The following is a 14,672-nucleotide window of genomic DNA, read 5'->3' as shown; positions in this document are numbered from 1 at the left end:
GTTGGCTACTGGACTAGAGGTGGGAGGATGAGGAACTCTTAGGAGTGGGTGTGGAGGTATACAGATGCTGCAAGATGGTTTTTAAGCACAAGCCTGCTTGGTTAAAGTTTTAGGAGATGTCAGAGGATGATTTTTGTACTACTTCATTCAATAACAAGGCCTGATTGTACCTGGATTCCTTTGTCATCCTTTGGTATCCCATTCTTCTATCTTCCCTGCTTTCAGGCCTGGCAGCCCTCCTCTCTCTGCCTTTCAGTTCTCCTGGGGCTTTCCATGACCATGGCAGGTTCCTTATCTCTACAGCATGCCCAGTCCTGTTGGCAGAGCTGCTCAGACCCTGCCTGATACTAACTAGTCTGTTGCACTGGGGCTCTTTTAATCCCCAAACCATCATATTTAAACAAAGCTGCGAAAATTGACTTATCTACAGCTCAGTGGGGTTACTCAGACAGGTGTAACTCTCCTACTTGCTGGTACTCCCCCTCTTCCAGTATAAATCAAGACAGACTGTGAAAATTCATTTTAAATTTCATGTCTAGGACTGGATCTTGGACCTTTATGACACTGAGAAGTAACCACATTGCTTTTAATGTCCTTATAGCCTGTCTCCTGGAGGGCTGCTGCTGAGCAGCGCAGTGTGACCGAATTGCTAGCCAAGCTTCCAAAGAGCTGGATTTGGCAGAGATCTGCAGGTTAAAACCAGCCTCAGCGGACAATGGTCGGGGGAGCCAGCTCAGGTGGTGGCACACAGCTGCTGCTCCACTCCCAGCAATAAATTATAGCTGCAGCTCCACTTCAGAGCTGAGGCTCAGAAGGAGCATTGGTGTGAAAATCCAGCTGTTCCTGCACAGAGCAGCTTTTTTCAAGGTGGGTCAGAGCAGGGATGTCTGCAGCCTCCTCATCTATCGCCCAATTGCTGTATGGCAAACAAAATGCCTCTTTGGCACTCTGCTGTGCTGCAGCTAGGAGGGCAGGATGGGCTGTGCAAGGGATGCTTCCCACTAGCATCTGACCTGAAATAGGTCAAGGAGCTTATGGGATTTGAGCTGGCAGTTAAGGTGGAGAAAATTATTCTCGCCTGAGTTTGCTCTCTGTGCCGTTGCAGAGGGGAAGGCTGCAGATCTTTAACTCGTACACCTGTGCCTTCCCTCGCAGGATCAATCTGACAGCTCGCACAGATGCACCTTTCAAGAGCATCCACTTTTTCTGGCCACACTTCTGTCCCAGCCTGGAGGTACCCGATGCAGTGCCCTGCAATTGGTGGCTTTTATTCAGGGCAGTCTGTGTGCTTGTTCCTGCCCCCAGCAGTGAGTGTGTTATCCTCGCCCCAGGGGCAGGCAGGAGGCCAGTGCTTTGCCTGAGGCTGAGGGCCCTTGTCCAGGTCTGTGCACTCACCTGGCAGCTGGGCACTCAGCGTTCAGCTCTATGGGACTGGGAGATGCTCCTGAGTGTCATCCAAACCCTGAGAGGATGTGAAAGAGAGAGCAGAGGCACCATCTGACATTTCCCCTTCTTTCTTGCTCTCAGAATGATTTGTGTGACGAGGCAGAAAAATCTTTACAGGAGCCCAGCCGTGAGGCAGGCAGCCCTGGAGGAGAACCACACAGCCCGAGCCAGGAGCCTACGGGTTAACGCACAGCACCCAGCTTGGGTCACCCCAGGCTTGAGGAACAGCCCAGATGAAACAAAGTACCTTCTGCCCAGCTGGGGCGCAGATAAAAGATCCCATGGCATTTCTTGTGAAGCCTGGAGGAGACTGCCAGTGCTGAAGCTGAACTCTCTCTGCCAACAAACAAAACTGTCTTTAAACTCCGAGGCTGTGTGTGAGCTATTGTTGGGGACATAATGGCTCCTCTGTTTCCCTGCACAGTCACTGCTCTGCAAACACACCACTAGTCTCTTTTAAAAGTAGTTGAGTGTAAATTAAGTTCTGAACCAGAGAAGAGGTTTCATCCATTTACTTTTCCCTGCCCTTGTTTGACGTTTGTTGACAGAACAGCACATACAGTAGATTTACACCCTGGTTTGAGTTGCCTTCCTTGGGGGTGGACATCTTTTGTGCTGACTGGGACTCACAGACACAGGGCTTGGATAAAAAATGGGCACATACCTTCTTTCTAAAATAACAGGAGTGGGGGTAAGGCTGTGCTGAGGGGCAGTGCTTGCTAATCTCCTCCCTCTGAGGAGTGTTTCAGTTTGGCTGGCCTGGCCTGTTTCCTCTAGTTAGGTCAGCACTGGCACGCTCACCGCTTCCTAGTCCTGCGTGTGCTGCTGCTGCAAGGCACCAAATGCTGCTCTGACTGCTGGAGGTTGCGCTATCTGGGGCTGTTGAACATCCACAGAGGGTGAGGTTGGTGGATCCTCTCTTCACTCGCAGTGCCATGGATTGGTTTGTCTCTGAGGAAAGCAGATGCTTTGGTAAGGTAAAGGGTATCTTGACTATTGCACAAGTATCGTAGTCATGGTGAAAAGCCAAACCTGTGCTACGCAGGGGGAGGTTGGTCCCTGAAGGTGATATGATGAATTTAGATCTTTTTGATGGAACAATTCTGTAATGGGAAAGAAAATGGGTCAAAGAGTAGTTCAAGCCATATTTCATGAACTGTCAGTCCTAGCGAGATATCACTGACTTTCCATTCCCTCAATAGCTCTTGACTTAGCTTGGTGTGTCTGGAATACGCTGGCTGCAGATCATCTGTGTGAGCTATTCTCACCCACCAATGAAGTGCAACCCTGTGCACCCCATGAGCAACTTTCTGCAGGAGGGGGAAGCATGGAGAAATAGGAACTGGCCGCCACCTTCTAGAAGTGGCACCTTCTAGAAGGAGTCCTTGCAGGCTCATTGGAGAGGCACTCTGGCCAAGGACCCTGAGCAGAAGGGGGTGCTATGCTTGCGCTGGGGTGCACCAAATAGAGTCTTGTTATTGACTAAGATGTGTATTGTACTGGTTAGTGGCAACTTCCTGGACAGGGAGGGACTTCTTCAAAGCCATGGCATTTAAAAGCAGGTAATATGAAGTTAAAGCTCTGAATTTTTCCACTGAAGATGATGCAAATCATAACTAACACCAGTTATGTTCTGCTCATCTGACCTATGTAACTGCTGTTGTTTTGGGTTGTGAAAGATAAGAGAGGTGTGTCTTATATATAGATATCAACCAGGTGATAGCTGCTGGCTTGGGGCCTTTTCACTGCAGGGGCTATAGCACTTCAGAGCTGTTACCAAAGGGCTTCCAGGAGTCTGTAGGGTCCCCATCCTTCCCAACAGAGAAGCAACTTAAATATTTGCTGATAGCTAAAATCCTCAGAGAATAAAGTCACAGAGCAAATAGTTCTCTTGTTGACATTGTTCACTTCCTCATCTTCTAGAAGATCCCCTCCCTTCTTGATAGTCACTTTCACTTCAAAGCAGGACTTCGCCCTAATGGAACTGTCAAGGCCAGAATTGGGCTCACCTCTCCTCGTTGCTCCTTGTAAAACCGCCCTTCCACGTGCAGAGCTGTCAGCTGCCAGGGAGAGAGGGGAAATGGTGGATATGAAAGAAGATAGGTGAAAAGACTCCTCTTGTGCCTGATCATCTGTTCCCTAGCTCCCACATACCCCAGAAGCAGCAAGATTGATGATCCTGTCTCTTCCCACAGAAAGATGAAGAAGCGCTATGTGGTGGCTCTAGTCCTGACTGTAGTCCTACTGGGGCTCATCTTGTTCCTGGGACTCTTCTTTGGACTGCGCTCTGACTCAGAGGACACACACACCTATAAGAGGGCGGCTGTGGCTACAGACGCGGGGCAGTGCTCAATAATTGGAAGGTACCCGCTAATTCTGCTGTGACTCTTGCTATCGCTGACAGCTCTTGCACAAGACAAAACTGTTCTGTTCTGTTTTCCTGGTGTGTGCAGGTGCAACCCTGGCAGCTGCACAGCACAGATACTCTCATCTCCCTGTAGAACGAGGAGGCCGTAACAAAGCCTGGGCTCTCATAATGCCCAAACAATGTTACTGCAGTCACTCAAAGATAGTACGGTAGACAAAGATTCCCTAGGCACAGAAACTACAGGAATGAGAGATGCTTTTCAAGCTTTTCTTAAAATTTGTTCTTCAGTTCCAGATGCAAGTGATGCAGATTTCAGGCTCCTTCGAGCTGTCATTTCCGAAGTAATGAGTGTGGCTGGGATGTCAGCCTCCCCCATGTACTTTGACACATCTTGCTATCTTCAAGCTAGTTTGTATGCCTCTCAATTGAGGGGTGATCTGGTCTGTACCCAGACCATTAGGATTTCTTCCCTAAGGAGACAGAAGCTCAAACATCCTATTCCTGGGAACCTTTAGACCAGGTGTGGATGAAAGTTCCTTAGAGAGAGTCTGTAATATCTTCTCTGATGAGTTGACTGATGAGTGACATGTCACCATAAGATGCCTTCTCTGCTGTGCCTCAGGGACATCCTTCAGCAAGGTGGATCTGCAGTAGATTCTGCAATTGCAGCTCTGCTCTGTGTGGGACTCATGAACGCTCACAGCATGGGCATTGGAGGGGGACTGTTCTTTACCATCTACAACAGCACAGGTAAGGAACAAGGCCATACATATCTGGAACAGGTCCACCCCTCTATCTAAAGCACAGAGGGTTTATTTATGCTACCTGAGTCAAGGTAAGAGGCTGACTCTCCTAGTCTCTGTAGGACCATGTTGTCCTCAAAATATCTGCCAAGAAACTGGCTCCCAGTGATCAGACTTACTCAGCACAGACCATGCCTGGGTGCTGAGTTCAGAGCTAATCATCTTGCTTCCTTCCTGTCTTTAAAGGAAAAGTGGAAATCATTAATGCAAGAGAGGTGGCACCAAAAAGAGCCTCGGAGGCCATGTTTGGGAACGACACACAGCTCTCTCTGAAAGGTATGGCAAAGGTTATTTCACTGCTTTGGGGGTCCACACAGCTCCAACATTAGCTGCTACTGACCTGTCTGGACAAAGAAAATTTTTTATGGTTATGTTCTTGCATATCTACAGAATTTCTCACCTGCATCTTGCCGAAAATGTCCTCTATGCAGTCTTTTAAAGGCTAACAGATAAGCCCAGCTCTACCTCCTACTCCATTAATCGCTTTTTGTTTTCTTGCTTTGGAAAACTAATAAATTCTTTGTCTGCTCCAGGAGGATTGTCCATCGCTGTTCCCGGAGAAATCCGTGGCTATGAACTGGCTCACAAACGTCATGGCAGGCTGGCGTGGAAAGACCTGTTTATGCCCAGTGTCAAGCTGGCAAGAGAAGGATTCCCTATTGGGAAAGGCCTTGCAGCAGCCATCAAATCAAGAGAGACGTCAATTGAAAACAACCCCTCACTGTGGTAGGTAGAGAAGTCTCACTGTGGCAGGTAGAGTAGTTGCAGATCTGTGCAGAGAAATTTGGGGTTACTGCATCCTAGCTGAAGAATCTGTGTTTCTGTAATGTAGTGTTTGTGAGCCTGTGCCTGCCCTGCAGTGACTGTACTCACTGCACCTGCTGATGTTCCAGCTCCCTGAAGGTGTTAAATTATGTGGCCAATTTTGGGGATGTTCATTCCTGGCTTTTAAAGGGGGAGATAAATTCTACTCTTAAAGTCCATTTGTCTGAGCAGAGACGGAGCTGAAGTACATGCTGGGATGCATCTGTCAAATGGCAATGTGTGTCTGAATCCTTAGCCTTTCCTCAGGCTGTAAGTGCACTAAACTAATATTACCTGCATTTGGGGCGATTGCAGGGTATATTTTTCTCCTTGAACATCTCATCTGCTGTCAGGCAGTGGGTTGCTGGGTCATCTCTTCCTCTACAGTCAGCCTTCCCAGAGCAATGCCTCTGATCATCTACTTCTGGCAATGACTGTGAACACAGAGGATTTTAAATACACTTCCTCTTACAGTCCCATGGTGTCTGTCTCCAGCCGCACTGGAGATCATGCTTAATCTTTTCTTTTCCTGCCAGCTGCAGGTTGGTTTGCAATTCCAAATGGGATGTACAGTCTGGACTCCTGTACTTCCATCTGGCAGGTCCACAGCATCACATCCATGATCCCTGATGAGGGAGCTAGAAAGGGACCTGTCTACTTGGAAGTGCTCTGACCATCAGGAATCAGAATGCATTCTCTTGGACTCACTGGAAGCTTTGAGCCTTTTAGTTTCATAGTCTGTGCTCTGAAACTGAGCTGCTTGAGTTCAAGGACTATGGTCCCTCGTGGGCATCTTGAAGCAGTTAACCCCATGGGCAGGTAGGAAGGGTGGCCTGCCTTGGTAACAAAGATTGACACTCCCTCCAATAGGCTTCACTGAAAAAATTCTGAGCAATGTGGAATCCCAGGTCAGAAAACCACTGTTCAGTTATATGTCCCGATGCAAGGATAGTTCCTCTCCTCTCCACAAAGGCACTAGCATGAGCAGTCGAATACTGTGTCAGCTGATACAGCTACGCGTAGTTTTGAACGTGTCTCTCAGATGTGATCTTCTCAATCTTCTTTCTCCATTAGCGAAGTGTTCTGCAGAGGAGGGAAAATTCTGCAAGAGGGTGATATCGTCAAGATGCCTAAACTAGCCGACACATATGAGACTATAGCCAATGAAGGAGCAGATGCCTTTTACACAGGAAGCCTGGCAAAACAGATCATCGCTGACATCCAGAGTGTAGGTGAGAAACAGGACATCTGTTCAAAATAGCGTGAGTGCCTGACTGCTGCAGCTCAGCATCCAGGGAGGAGCTGGTGACATGCAGAAGCCTTGGAAGCAGGTCAGGCCTGCTGCCTGAAATGCCACCTCTGAGACCTGTGGCAACAGGAGGCACAAGAGAAGCTGTTGTAGTACTTTAATGGATGTGTTTGAAACCCAATTAGAAATGGGGGGTAGATACTGTGCATTTTTGCACCATATAGTCTAGCAAGTCTTATGTGTTCCTGGGCATCACATAGTGGATACATGCTATTTACAGAGCCTAAGTCCAGCAAGTTACCATCCCTGGTGGGTTGCATAAGAAAAGGTTGGATGTGATACTTAGGGACCTGGTTTAGTGGGTGATACTGGTGGTAAGGGGGATGGTTGGACCAGGTGATCTTGGAGGCCTTTTCCAACCTTAATTATTCTATGATTCTATAAGTTTCTACCTGAAACAATACATACATGGTCCTGTAAACTCTTAAGTTGTTTAATCTCTCAATGCCACTAGATGGTGGCAGTACCCTATCCTTGCTAGCTAGCATTGGCTAGCTTCAGTGAAACTCGTGTGCATAAGTCATTTCCTGGATTTTTTTGTGATGATTAATTACTGTCTTCCCCTTTCTGATAAAAAAAAAAAAAAAAAAAAAAAAAAAAAAAGCAATGGAATGTACCTGTTATTCTGTTTGTTGGGTAGCACAAAGCATCTGCACCCAAAAGCTGCATCCTTCCCCTGTAAGGAGTGTTCTTAAGGACATTTTGTTCCCTGCCATTGCTGGTGTCTTTTGTAGAAATAGATGGATCACCAGATTTTTGGCTGCTGTAAATCAGTCCAACTTCAAGCTTAGACTACCTGAGTCTTGGCTGGATCTATCAAGGAATAAATCCATCTCCTGTGCACCTATCTTTGCTCCCTTTACCTTGCAAATTTTTGCTTTGTCTGTGTTCCCTCTTGACCTTACTGTGAAGCCTGGTATAAGAGTATGACCTCCTCTTCCCACCAGAGATCACAAACCCACATCTATAGTTTCCTTCTCTGTTCCAGGGGGGATTGTCTCAATGGATGACCTGCGGGACTACAACGCAACAGTGATTGAAGATCCCATACAGGTTACGCTTGGGGAGTTTACCCTCTACACGCCTAGTGCCCCCCTGAGCGGCCCAGTGCTAGCCCTCATTTTCAACATCCTGAAAGGTGAGAGTGCCACTGAGCAGTGCCCTACTGGCAGCAGGAGCTGGGAGAGTTCCAAAGACAACTGCTCTTTTGGTTATGGGAGCTGGGTCTCAATAGCCCTCCAGCAGATAGGTCTGAGACCTCAGAAAAGGATCAGAGATGTGGAAACATTCCTTGTCTGCTGTAAACTCAGGGACATCGCCTTTCTACCTGAAATAGAAGTGCAAGAGGAAAAATATGCTTCTGAATGCAGCACTTCCCAGGTACCTGAATGGGTGGAAATGAACTTGTACTTGCAGCTTTTTTAGAAAACATCTCCCCAAATACAAATCCTGCTGATGCCTCCCACAGTGCTCAAAACTACTACAGCTCCTGTGCTCTCCATGCAGAGGTTAGGACAGTGCAGTGACTGCATATCTGTAGAGACTCAGTTTCAAGATGATCCCATACAACAGTTTTATTAGCAGCCTGTTGACCGTGTACTTTGCTTTGTGTTCACAATGGTTTGTCTTCTGTTGCCAGGATATAATTTCTCTGCTGACAGCATCAAAACTGTGGAGAAGAAAGGTCTGACTTACCACCGCATTGTGGAGGCCTTTCGCTTTGCCTACGCCAAGAGGACTTTACTGGGAGATCCAAAATATGTCAACGTTACAGAGGTACCTGGCAAAAGCCTTTTCTTTCTGCAACACCCAGGCTACTGGAACATGGCTTTTTGGTTTTGGGTGACTAAACATTGTCAGGGATGCTCTGCGCCACCTGCTATTGACAGGCACTGAAATATCTCTGAATCAAAATGGGAAGTCCTTATGCGACTCATGGCTGAGCTGTGAGGGATATAAATGGAGGAAACCTTCCCGCTATTAGGAAAAGCAAAATCCTCAATTGACCAGGAGCATTTGAGTATATTTAGGGCTAACCTTCCCATTTTTCATAGTCTTTGGAGTCATTGCCTAGATGATACTCCCAGCACCCTTGTGGCTCTCTAACCACAGTCCTACCTATAGTAAATGGACCTACGGATGAGAAGGGGTGAGGCAGGAAACCTGCTTTTTCCAACTTCACACTTTGTGCTTTTACTTCTGTGATTCTCCAAAAGCAGCAGGATCTGAGCACTGCCCAGCTTGATGGACACAAATTTGCAACTTACCGAGCAATGATCAGAGCTTGCCTTGGTCTAGTCCTCTCAACCTGACCCCTCTTCTCTCATCTCTGAAGCAAGTGTAACAGTGCTTGCCTACACCTTACAGCAGTGTTGAGGACAGCTTTCCATAGATCTGCAATAATGGATGCTGATTAACTTCCCACATAAAGGGGCACATTGTACAGCTTCTTCCATGACTCTTTGGTACAGTGTCCATCTTTCAAGAAGGAGGAAAAGCCCTGCTGGAAAAATATAGCCTCACTGCTGGGATTTGCCACTCTTCTGTGGTCTGAAGTGTTGGATATCAGCCTCATACATGTCTCTTAAACTTAATCTGCTGAGTAACTGCATTGGATTTCTCTGACAGGCAATCAGAAACATGACGTCCGAGTTCTTTGCTGATAGTCTCCGAAGAAAAATCACAGACAACACTTCCCATCCAGTTGACTACTACGAGCCAGTATATTACACTCCAGATACTGCCGGTACATCCCACCTCTCCATTGTGGCTGATGATGGCAGTGCTGTGTCCGCCACCAGCACCATCAACCAATAGTATGAGCTCAGACATTACTTCTGTGTAGGCCTCTGCCATCTTCCTAGTGGTGGTTCTGTGGTTGGTATAAAACATCGCTGTCATCTCCGTAGCGGGGCTGTGATGGGTAGCACTGTTGATGGGCACTTCTGCTAAGCTTACAGGTCAGTTCTTAATGCTGAGACTTGTGTAGTTGGGTCAGAGGACAGGATATGTGAAGTGGGGTCCTCTGTCATGTTGGGTTCACCCACTGAGGAAATATCCACTGCATCTGGATTTTCTCATAAGCAGTGGTATCACTGCAGGCTCTGATTTCCCAGGCATCTGGAAGGAATTTGAGCTGATGCAGCTGGTCTGAAAGCACAGTATTTGTCTAGAGTGCTGTCAGGAAGAGCTGTGTTCTGTATACATGGCCTGAAGCTGGGGGAGGGCGGGAGGTTCTTTCTGTCCATAGAAAATGTCACTTGACACATCTAAGCACGACCCCAACCATTTCCAAAGATGGCAGTCTTTGAACTACGCTGCCTCTGAATGGAGTGCAGTACTGCCCGGTTGGAAGGGGATTAATTGTATTTTGCTGCTGTGCTTTTCTTCCCCTCAGGGTCCTTGCAGGGGAGCTATACAGCAGGATGCTGGGCTGCCTTTCCTCTTTGTGTAGCTGTGTGCTCACGGTATAAACTGCTTCCTTCCCCCAAAGGGTGACAGAATGTCCTTTGCAACACAAGGGAGTGGAGAGTTCCTCCCATTAAATTCCAGTTTTCACAGTGCAGTAATTCACCTGAAGCTTGTCCTGGATTTCCTCTGATCTTCACGTGTCTGCGCTAACTTGTTTTGTCTAGCTTTGGCTCTGACGTACGATCCAACGTGAGTGGAATCATATATAACGATGAGATGGATGACTTCAGCTCACCTTACATAATCAATGGATTTGGGATACCTCCTTCTCCAGCAAATTTCATAGCACCAGGTAGCTGTAAACTACCTTCCTGACTCCATCCTGTATCTCTATCTTGCATACTAAGGCTGTGGTGTCTGCAAGGTAGGCTGCAGCATGTTTGAAATCAGCCACAGATCTGGGGCTTTCTGCAGAGTGGAGGTGAACATGAGGCACGTGGCATCCCTGCCAAAAGTGCACTCCCAGCCTCCTCTGGTATACCCTGAAGAAGGAGAAGCCATCTGAAGAAAACCTCCTGGGCACGCCTCCTTCCAGCAACCAGAAATCCTTTTGCAGGGAGCTCAGAGCATATCAAGTGAAATGAGTTGGGGATATGAAAGATTTCTTTGAATTTACTAGGAGGGAGGCAGCAGCAGGAGCTGACTGCTAAGTGTTACACAGCCCTATCCAGCCTTCTCCCTGTGCTGTCTTGGGTTCTGTAGCACAGCTCCAGACAGACTTATTTCATGCATCTAACCAAGCACCCTGCCTGCTCCATCACTGCTTCCTGCAGAGCCATCTCATTGCCACAGCAGTGGGCTTGGGGTTCTGTCACCCTCCTGTACCACGTTTTGGAGAGAGAGAGGGAAGTGATAGGAAGTCCCACAGTTTAGGGGAGGCAGCTGCATGATGGACAATCCCAGCTGGGACAGAACCATGGAGGCAGGCACCTTCAGCCTCTGCACAAAATACTAGGGTTCAGCTTTGCATTGTGGTAGCAACAAGATGTGTACAGGGGACACTGGGACCCCTGAGGGATGAACAAGACCACCTGAGTCAGGAAGGTGGATATGGAGGCTCTGGGTTTAGATGTGGAGTGGGAGCTGGCAGTCTGTAAGCTACAGGTGGAAAGCTGAGCCTCTGTTGCATCTGTCCCCGACAGGTAAACAGCCGATGTCCTCCATGTGCCCCTCCATCTTGGTGGACAAATCAAAAAAGGTCAGGATGGTGGTTGGTGCTTCTGGAGGAACAAAAATAACCACAGCAACAGCACTGGTATGTGATGATGTGGGCAATCTGGGGGCAAAGGTGAGGCAAAACAAAGTGGGGGAGAGGCAGTGTTTGGGGTTAAGGTGTTCATGCCTATGATATGACCATAGCCATGGCTCCCTGCTGCAGGCCTGGGGGCTGAAAGAAAGGTTCATGCCCGGCCTTCTGAGGGCCAGGCCTTCAACCCCAACTCCTGCTTGCCAGAGCGACAAAGGGTCTCAATAAATTACTTCAGTGACTCTGGGTTTTTCCTTTGGCAAATTGTTCTTAACACTTGTAGAAGATTTATAACTTCGGTTTAGCTTTGACTTCTGAATTGCCATGAACTCTTTGCATAGTTTAGAGTCATTCTCATCCAACCCCCCAAACTCCAGGTGAAAATCATGCAGAGTAGCTAAATAAGAACTTAGGCCAGGCATGGTATCATCTGAGAGGCAGGCTCTTTGTGACCTGCTGTGGCAGCCAGTCAAAGGCCCAGATAGACCAAAAATGACTGTAGGGGAAAGCAGTCCCCAGTGCTAGTGCACACAGCCATCCAGAGCACCAGGCTGCAGCTTGCTTTCTGGCTAAGGCAGGGGAAAAGGCTCTGAAACAACTGCTGCAAGCAGTTTTCAAAGCCTTTCATCCTGAGGCTGTTTTCACTTGCCAGCAGCTCCAACATGCAGTCTAAGCAAATGGGGATGAGCCAGGTTTATGGAAACTGGTTGCACAGTAGCAAGAAGCTGTAACTGTATGTTCACACTGAGGTGACTGCTGCTTGTCTAAATAAGTCAGCATGGGCTTACTCACAGCAGGATAAATCCAGCTTGAGGATCTGGTCCTTCTCCTGTGTTCATTTTAGCCAGTCTTGGTCTCTGTGTGTGGAATTCATCCTAAGCGTATACAAGCTGACTTGCTGCAATGTACCTGTGTTTTTCTTAGCCAAGAGATGGAGTGCTGAAAGCAGCAGGAATTAGAAATTACATATTTTATGTGCTCTAGTGAACATCCTTCAGAAGTCTCTGCCTTTGTTGCTGCAAGTGTGAGATCTCTTTGAAGGCAACTAACTAACATTAAGGCTTTTTCGCAACTCTTAGACGATCATCAATTCCATCTGGTTTGGCTATGATGTGAAGAAAGCAGTGGAAGAGCCCAGAATTCATGATCAGCTGTTTCCCAATATCACGGAGCTTGAGGAGCAAATAGAGGAGGTTTGTCTGGCTTGAGGCTGGGTTGTATATGAGCTTTTTGTGTGGTGCTGGTGTCATATTGTTGGGAAGGCATGTGTGTGTAGAAAATTGTGATGTGTTGCCAAATTTCCTAGGTGAGCAGTATTAAAGCTGGCACAAGTGCAGTACTGGGTCACAGTGAGCTGTTCAAAGTGTACTTTTAGTCTGTCATATGGTTTTAAAGCCTAATGCATTCAAGCATGAGCTATATCTGAAACTGAGGCTATATTTCTTCCAGTTGTTTGGCTTGAAGTACTTGCAAAACAGCAAGGATACTATTTTGCTTCAGGGCCTGAAGCATCCAAACAGTCTAAATCAGGTGACCCTCAGGAAACTCATGTTCTGTTGTGCTACCTCCTCACAAATCCTGAAGTGCTGCCGCAGAGCTAGCAAGGGAGAATTCACAGAGGGACCCAAGAACAGATGTGAAAATATTCTCACAGAAAAGGTCTCTGTGCAGCACTGTCAGTCTGAGAGCTAATGGCAGGATTCACCTTGCCTTTGGGGACCCAGGAGTTGGACTTGATGATCCTAGTGGGTCCCTTCCAACTCAGATATTCTATGAAATTTTACTTCCAGCTGTCAGTCATTACACAAGTATGCTCTTTGACCTGCAGTCACACTCTTTGACCTGAGCACACACTCAACACCACAAATGCCACATCTTCTCAATTCCACCTGAAAACCAGTGCATCCTAGAAAGCAGAAGGAAGAAGAGAGACAGCATGTAGTTTTAGGAGGCGTACCTAATACAGGCACTGTAGGCTTGGGTAGTCATGGAGGATTCAGGTCACAGACTACAGCACATGAGCAGTTTCTCCTGTTGTCCTCATGCACTTCTGCATTTCAGGGTATAGAAGAACAACTAAAGAAGAGAAAACATGATACCACACGAGTGACTGGCGGTGCGGTTGTGCAAGCCATTCTCAGAACAGATGATGGATGGGCTGCAGCCTCCGATTCCCGGAAAGGTGGCTTCCCTGCAGGCTACTGACCTGGTTCAGCTCCTTTTTGTCAGTGATCTAGTGACACTGAGGTGTGTCTGGGGGGAAGATCCTTTAGGTCTGCAACTCAGGGAATTCTCACAGGAAAGAGAACAAATTTGCCTGTGATTCTATTGACAGAGCTGGGACTGATGTTCTCAACAGCCATGCCTCATGCCACAGCAGTGTGCTAAGACAAACATGTCTACCAGGACATGACCTCCTTGAAGAATCTGTTCTGCTTTGAAGAGTTTGATTCCTGCCTCCTCTCCATCCCATGAAGTCAGATTGGGTACCTAGTTTTTGAAGAAGGTCCAGTTCACGCAAGCTGCTGGAAGTGTTTTGTTTGCACAGTTTCAGCTACCACAGTTTCAGTGTCCCTGTCACAGCTAGAGAAGAGATTTGTTTCTTGTTGATTAGAGGAGTTACAGGACCATGGGAACTGGGTTTTCTAAGTTACAAACTAATCGATCTGTGCCACAGTGGTGAGCTCAGCTCTAGCCTGGGATAAACCTTCACAAACTCGCCACTATTTCTTTTAACAAAAGATGTTTCTGCTTTTCACTTCAGTTGATTAATGGAGATGGATGGGTAACTTGGGAAGTGGCTTCAAACTTTCTTATATTTCTGTTGAGAAGGTCTAAAGGGAAGATACTACCTGTAAAACTCTGAGCACAATTAAAATAAATAAAAACAGAGCCACATATTTTTCTTGCCTGCACAGTTGATATTGCCAAAAGGGATGGTGAGAGTCAGCATGAAAGAAGCTCTTTAGAGATTTTTCTCTTTTGTTCACTCCTTTGATGAAGCTATGAATTTAAAAGATGATAAAGTGTCCAAAACAAACTAATTTTTCTCCAGTTTTCTTCCTACCACATCATACTGCAGACCTGGACTACCAGAGTCTGTGTAAATCAACCCTCTGAAAAAGGGAACACTGCAGTTACTCATTTGAAGGTAAGTTGTAGTTAATCAGACAATGACCTCTCAGAAATCCGTATCTGATACAGAACAGCTAACAGTGTCTGCAG

At 47.1% G+C, this 14,672-nt stretch overlaps 1 protein-coding gene across 13 annotated transcripts in view; it reads left to right on the top strand.

Moving 5' to 3' along the window:
• Window positions 1–14,347, top strand: part of GGT1 (gamma-glutamyltransferase 1) — a 60,582-nt gene extending 46,235 nt beyond the window's left edge. For 7 of the 13 annotated variants that reach the window (XM_084538914.1, XM_084538909.1, XM_084538915.1 and 4 more), the window contains 12 exons: window positions 3,642–3,809; window positions 4,437–4,564; window positions 4,804–4,893; window positions 5,151–5,343; window positions 6,496–6,653; window positions 7,719–7,868; window positions 8,370–8,506; window positions 9,359–9,546; window positions 10,366–10,493; window positions 11,344–11,456; window positions 12,527–12,640; window positions 13,509–14,347. In XM_084538914.1, coding sequence (XP_084395040.1) covers window positions 3,642–3,809; window positions 4,437–4,564; window positions 4,804–4,893; window positions 5,151–5,343; window positions 6,496–6,653; window positions 7,719–7,868; window positions 8,370–8,506; window positions 9,359–9,546; window positions 10,366–10,493; window positions 11,344–11,456; window positions 12,527–12,640; window positions 13,509–13,652 — 1,711 coding nt within the window. In that variant the 3' untranslated portion in view covers window positions 13,653–14,347. Of the gene's footprint in view, window positions 1–2,222; window positions 2,424–3,412; window positions 3,550–3,641; window positions 3,810–4,436; window positions 4,565–4,803; window positions 4,894–5,150; window positions 5,344–6,495; window positions 6,654–7,718; window positions 7,869–8,369; window positions 8,507–9,358; window positions 9,547–10,365; window positions 10,494–11,343; window positions 11,457–12,526; window positions 12,641–13,508 lie in introns of those variants that run through there. The other 6 variants (XM_084538913.1, XM_084538920.1, XM_084538911.1 and 3 more) reach the window with 4 other exon arrangements.
• Window positions 14,348–14,672: the final 325 nt, after the last annotated feature.

Source organism: Aythya ferina (assembly GCF_964211825.1).
Source record: "Aythya ferina genome assembly, chromosome: 17".
Lineage (NCBI taxonomy): Eukaryota > Metazoa > Chordata > Aves > Anseriformes > Anatidae > Aythya > Aythya ferina.
Note: the sequence above shows the minus strand (reverse complement) of the source record. Positions and strands in the feature narration are given on the sequence as shown.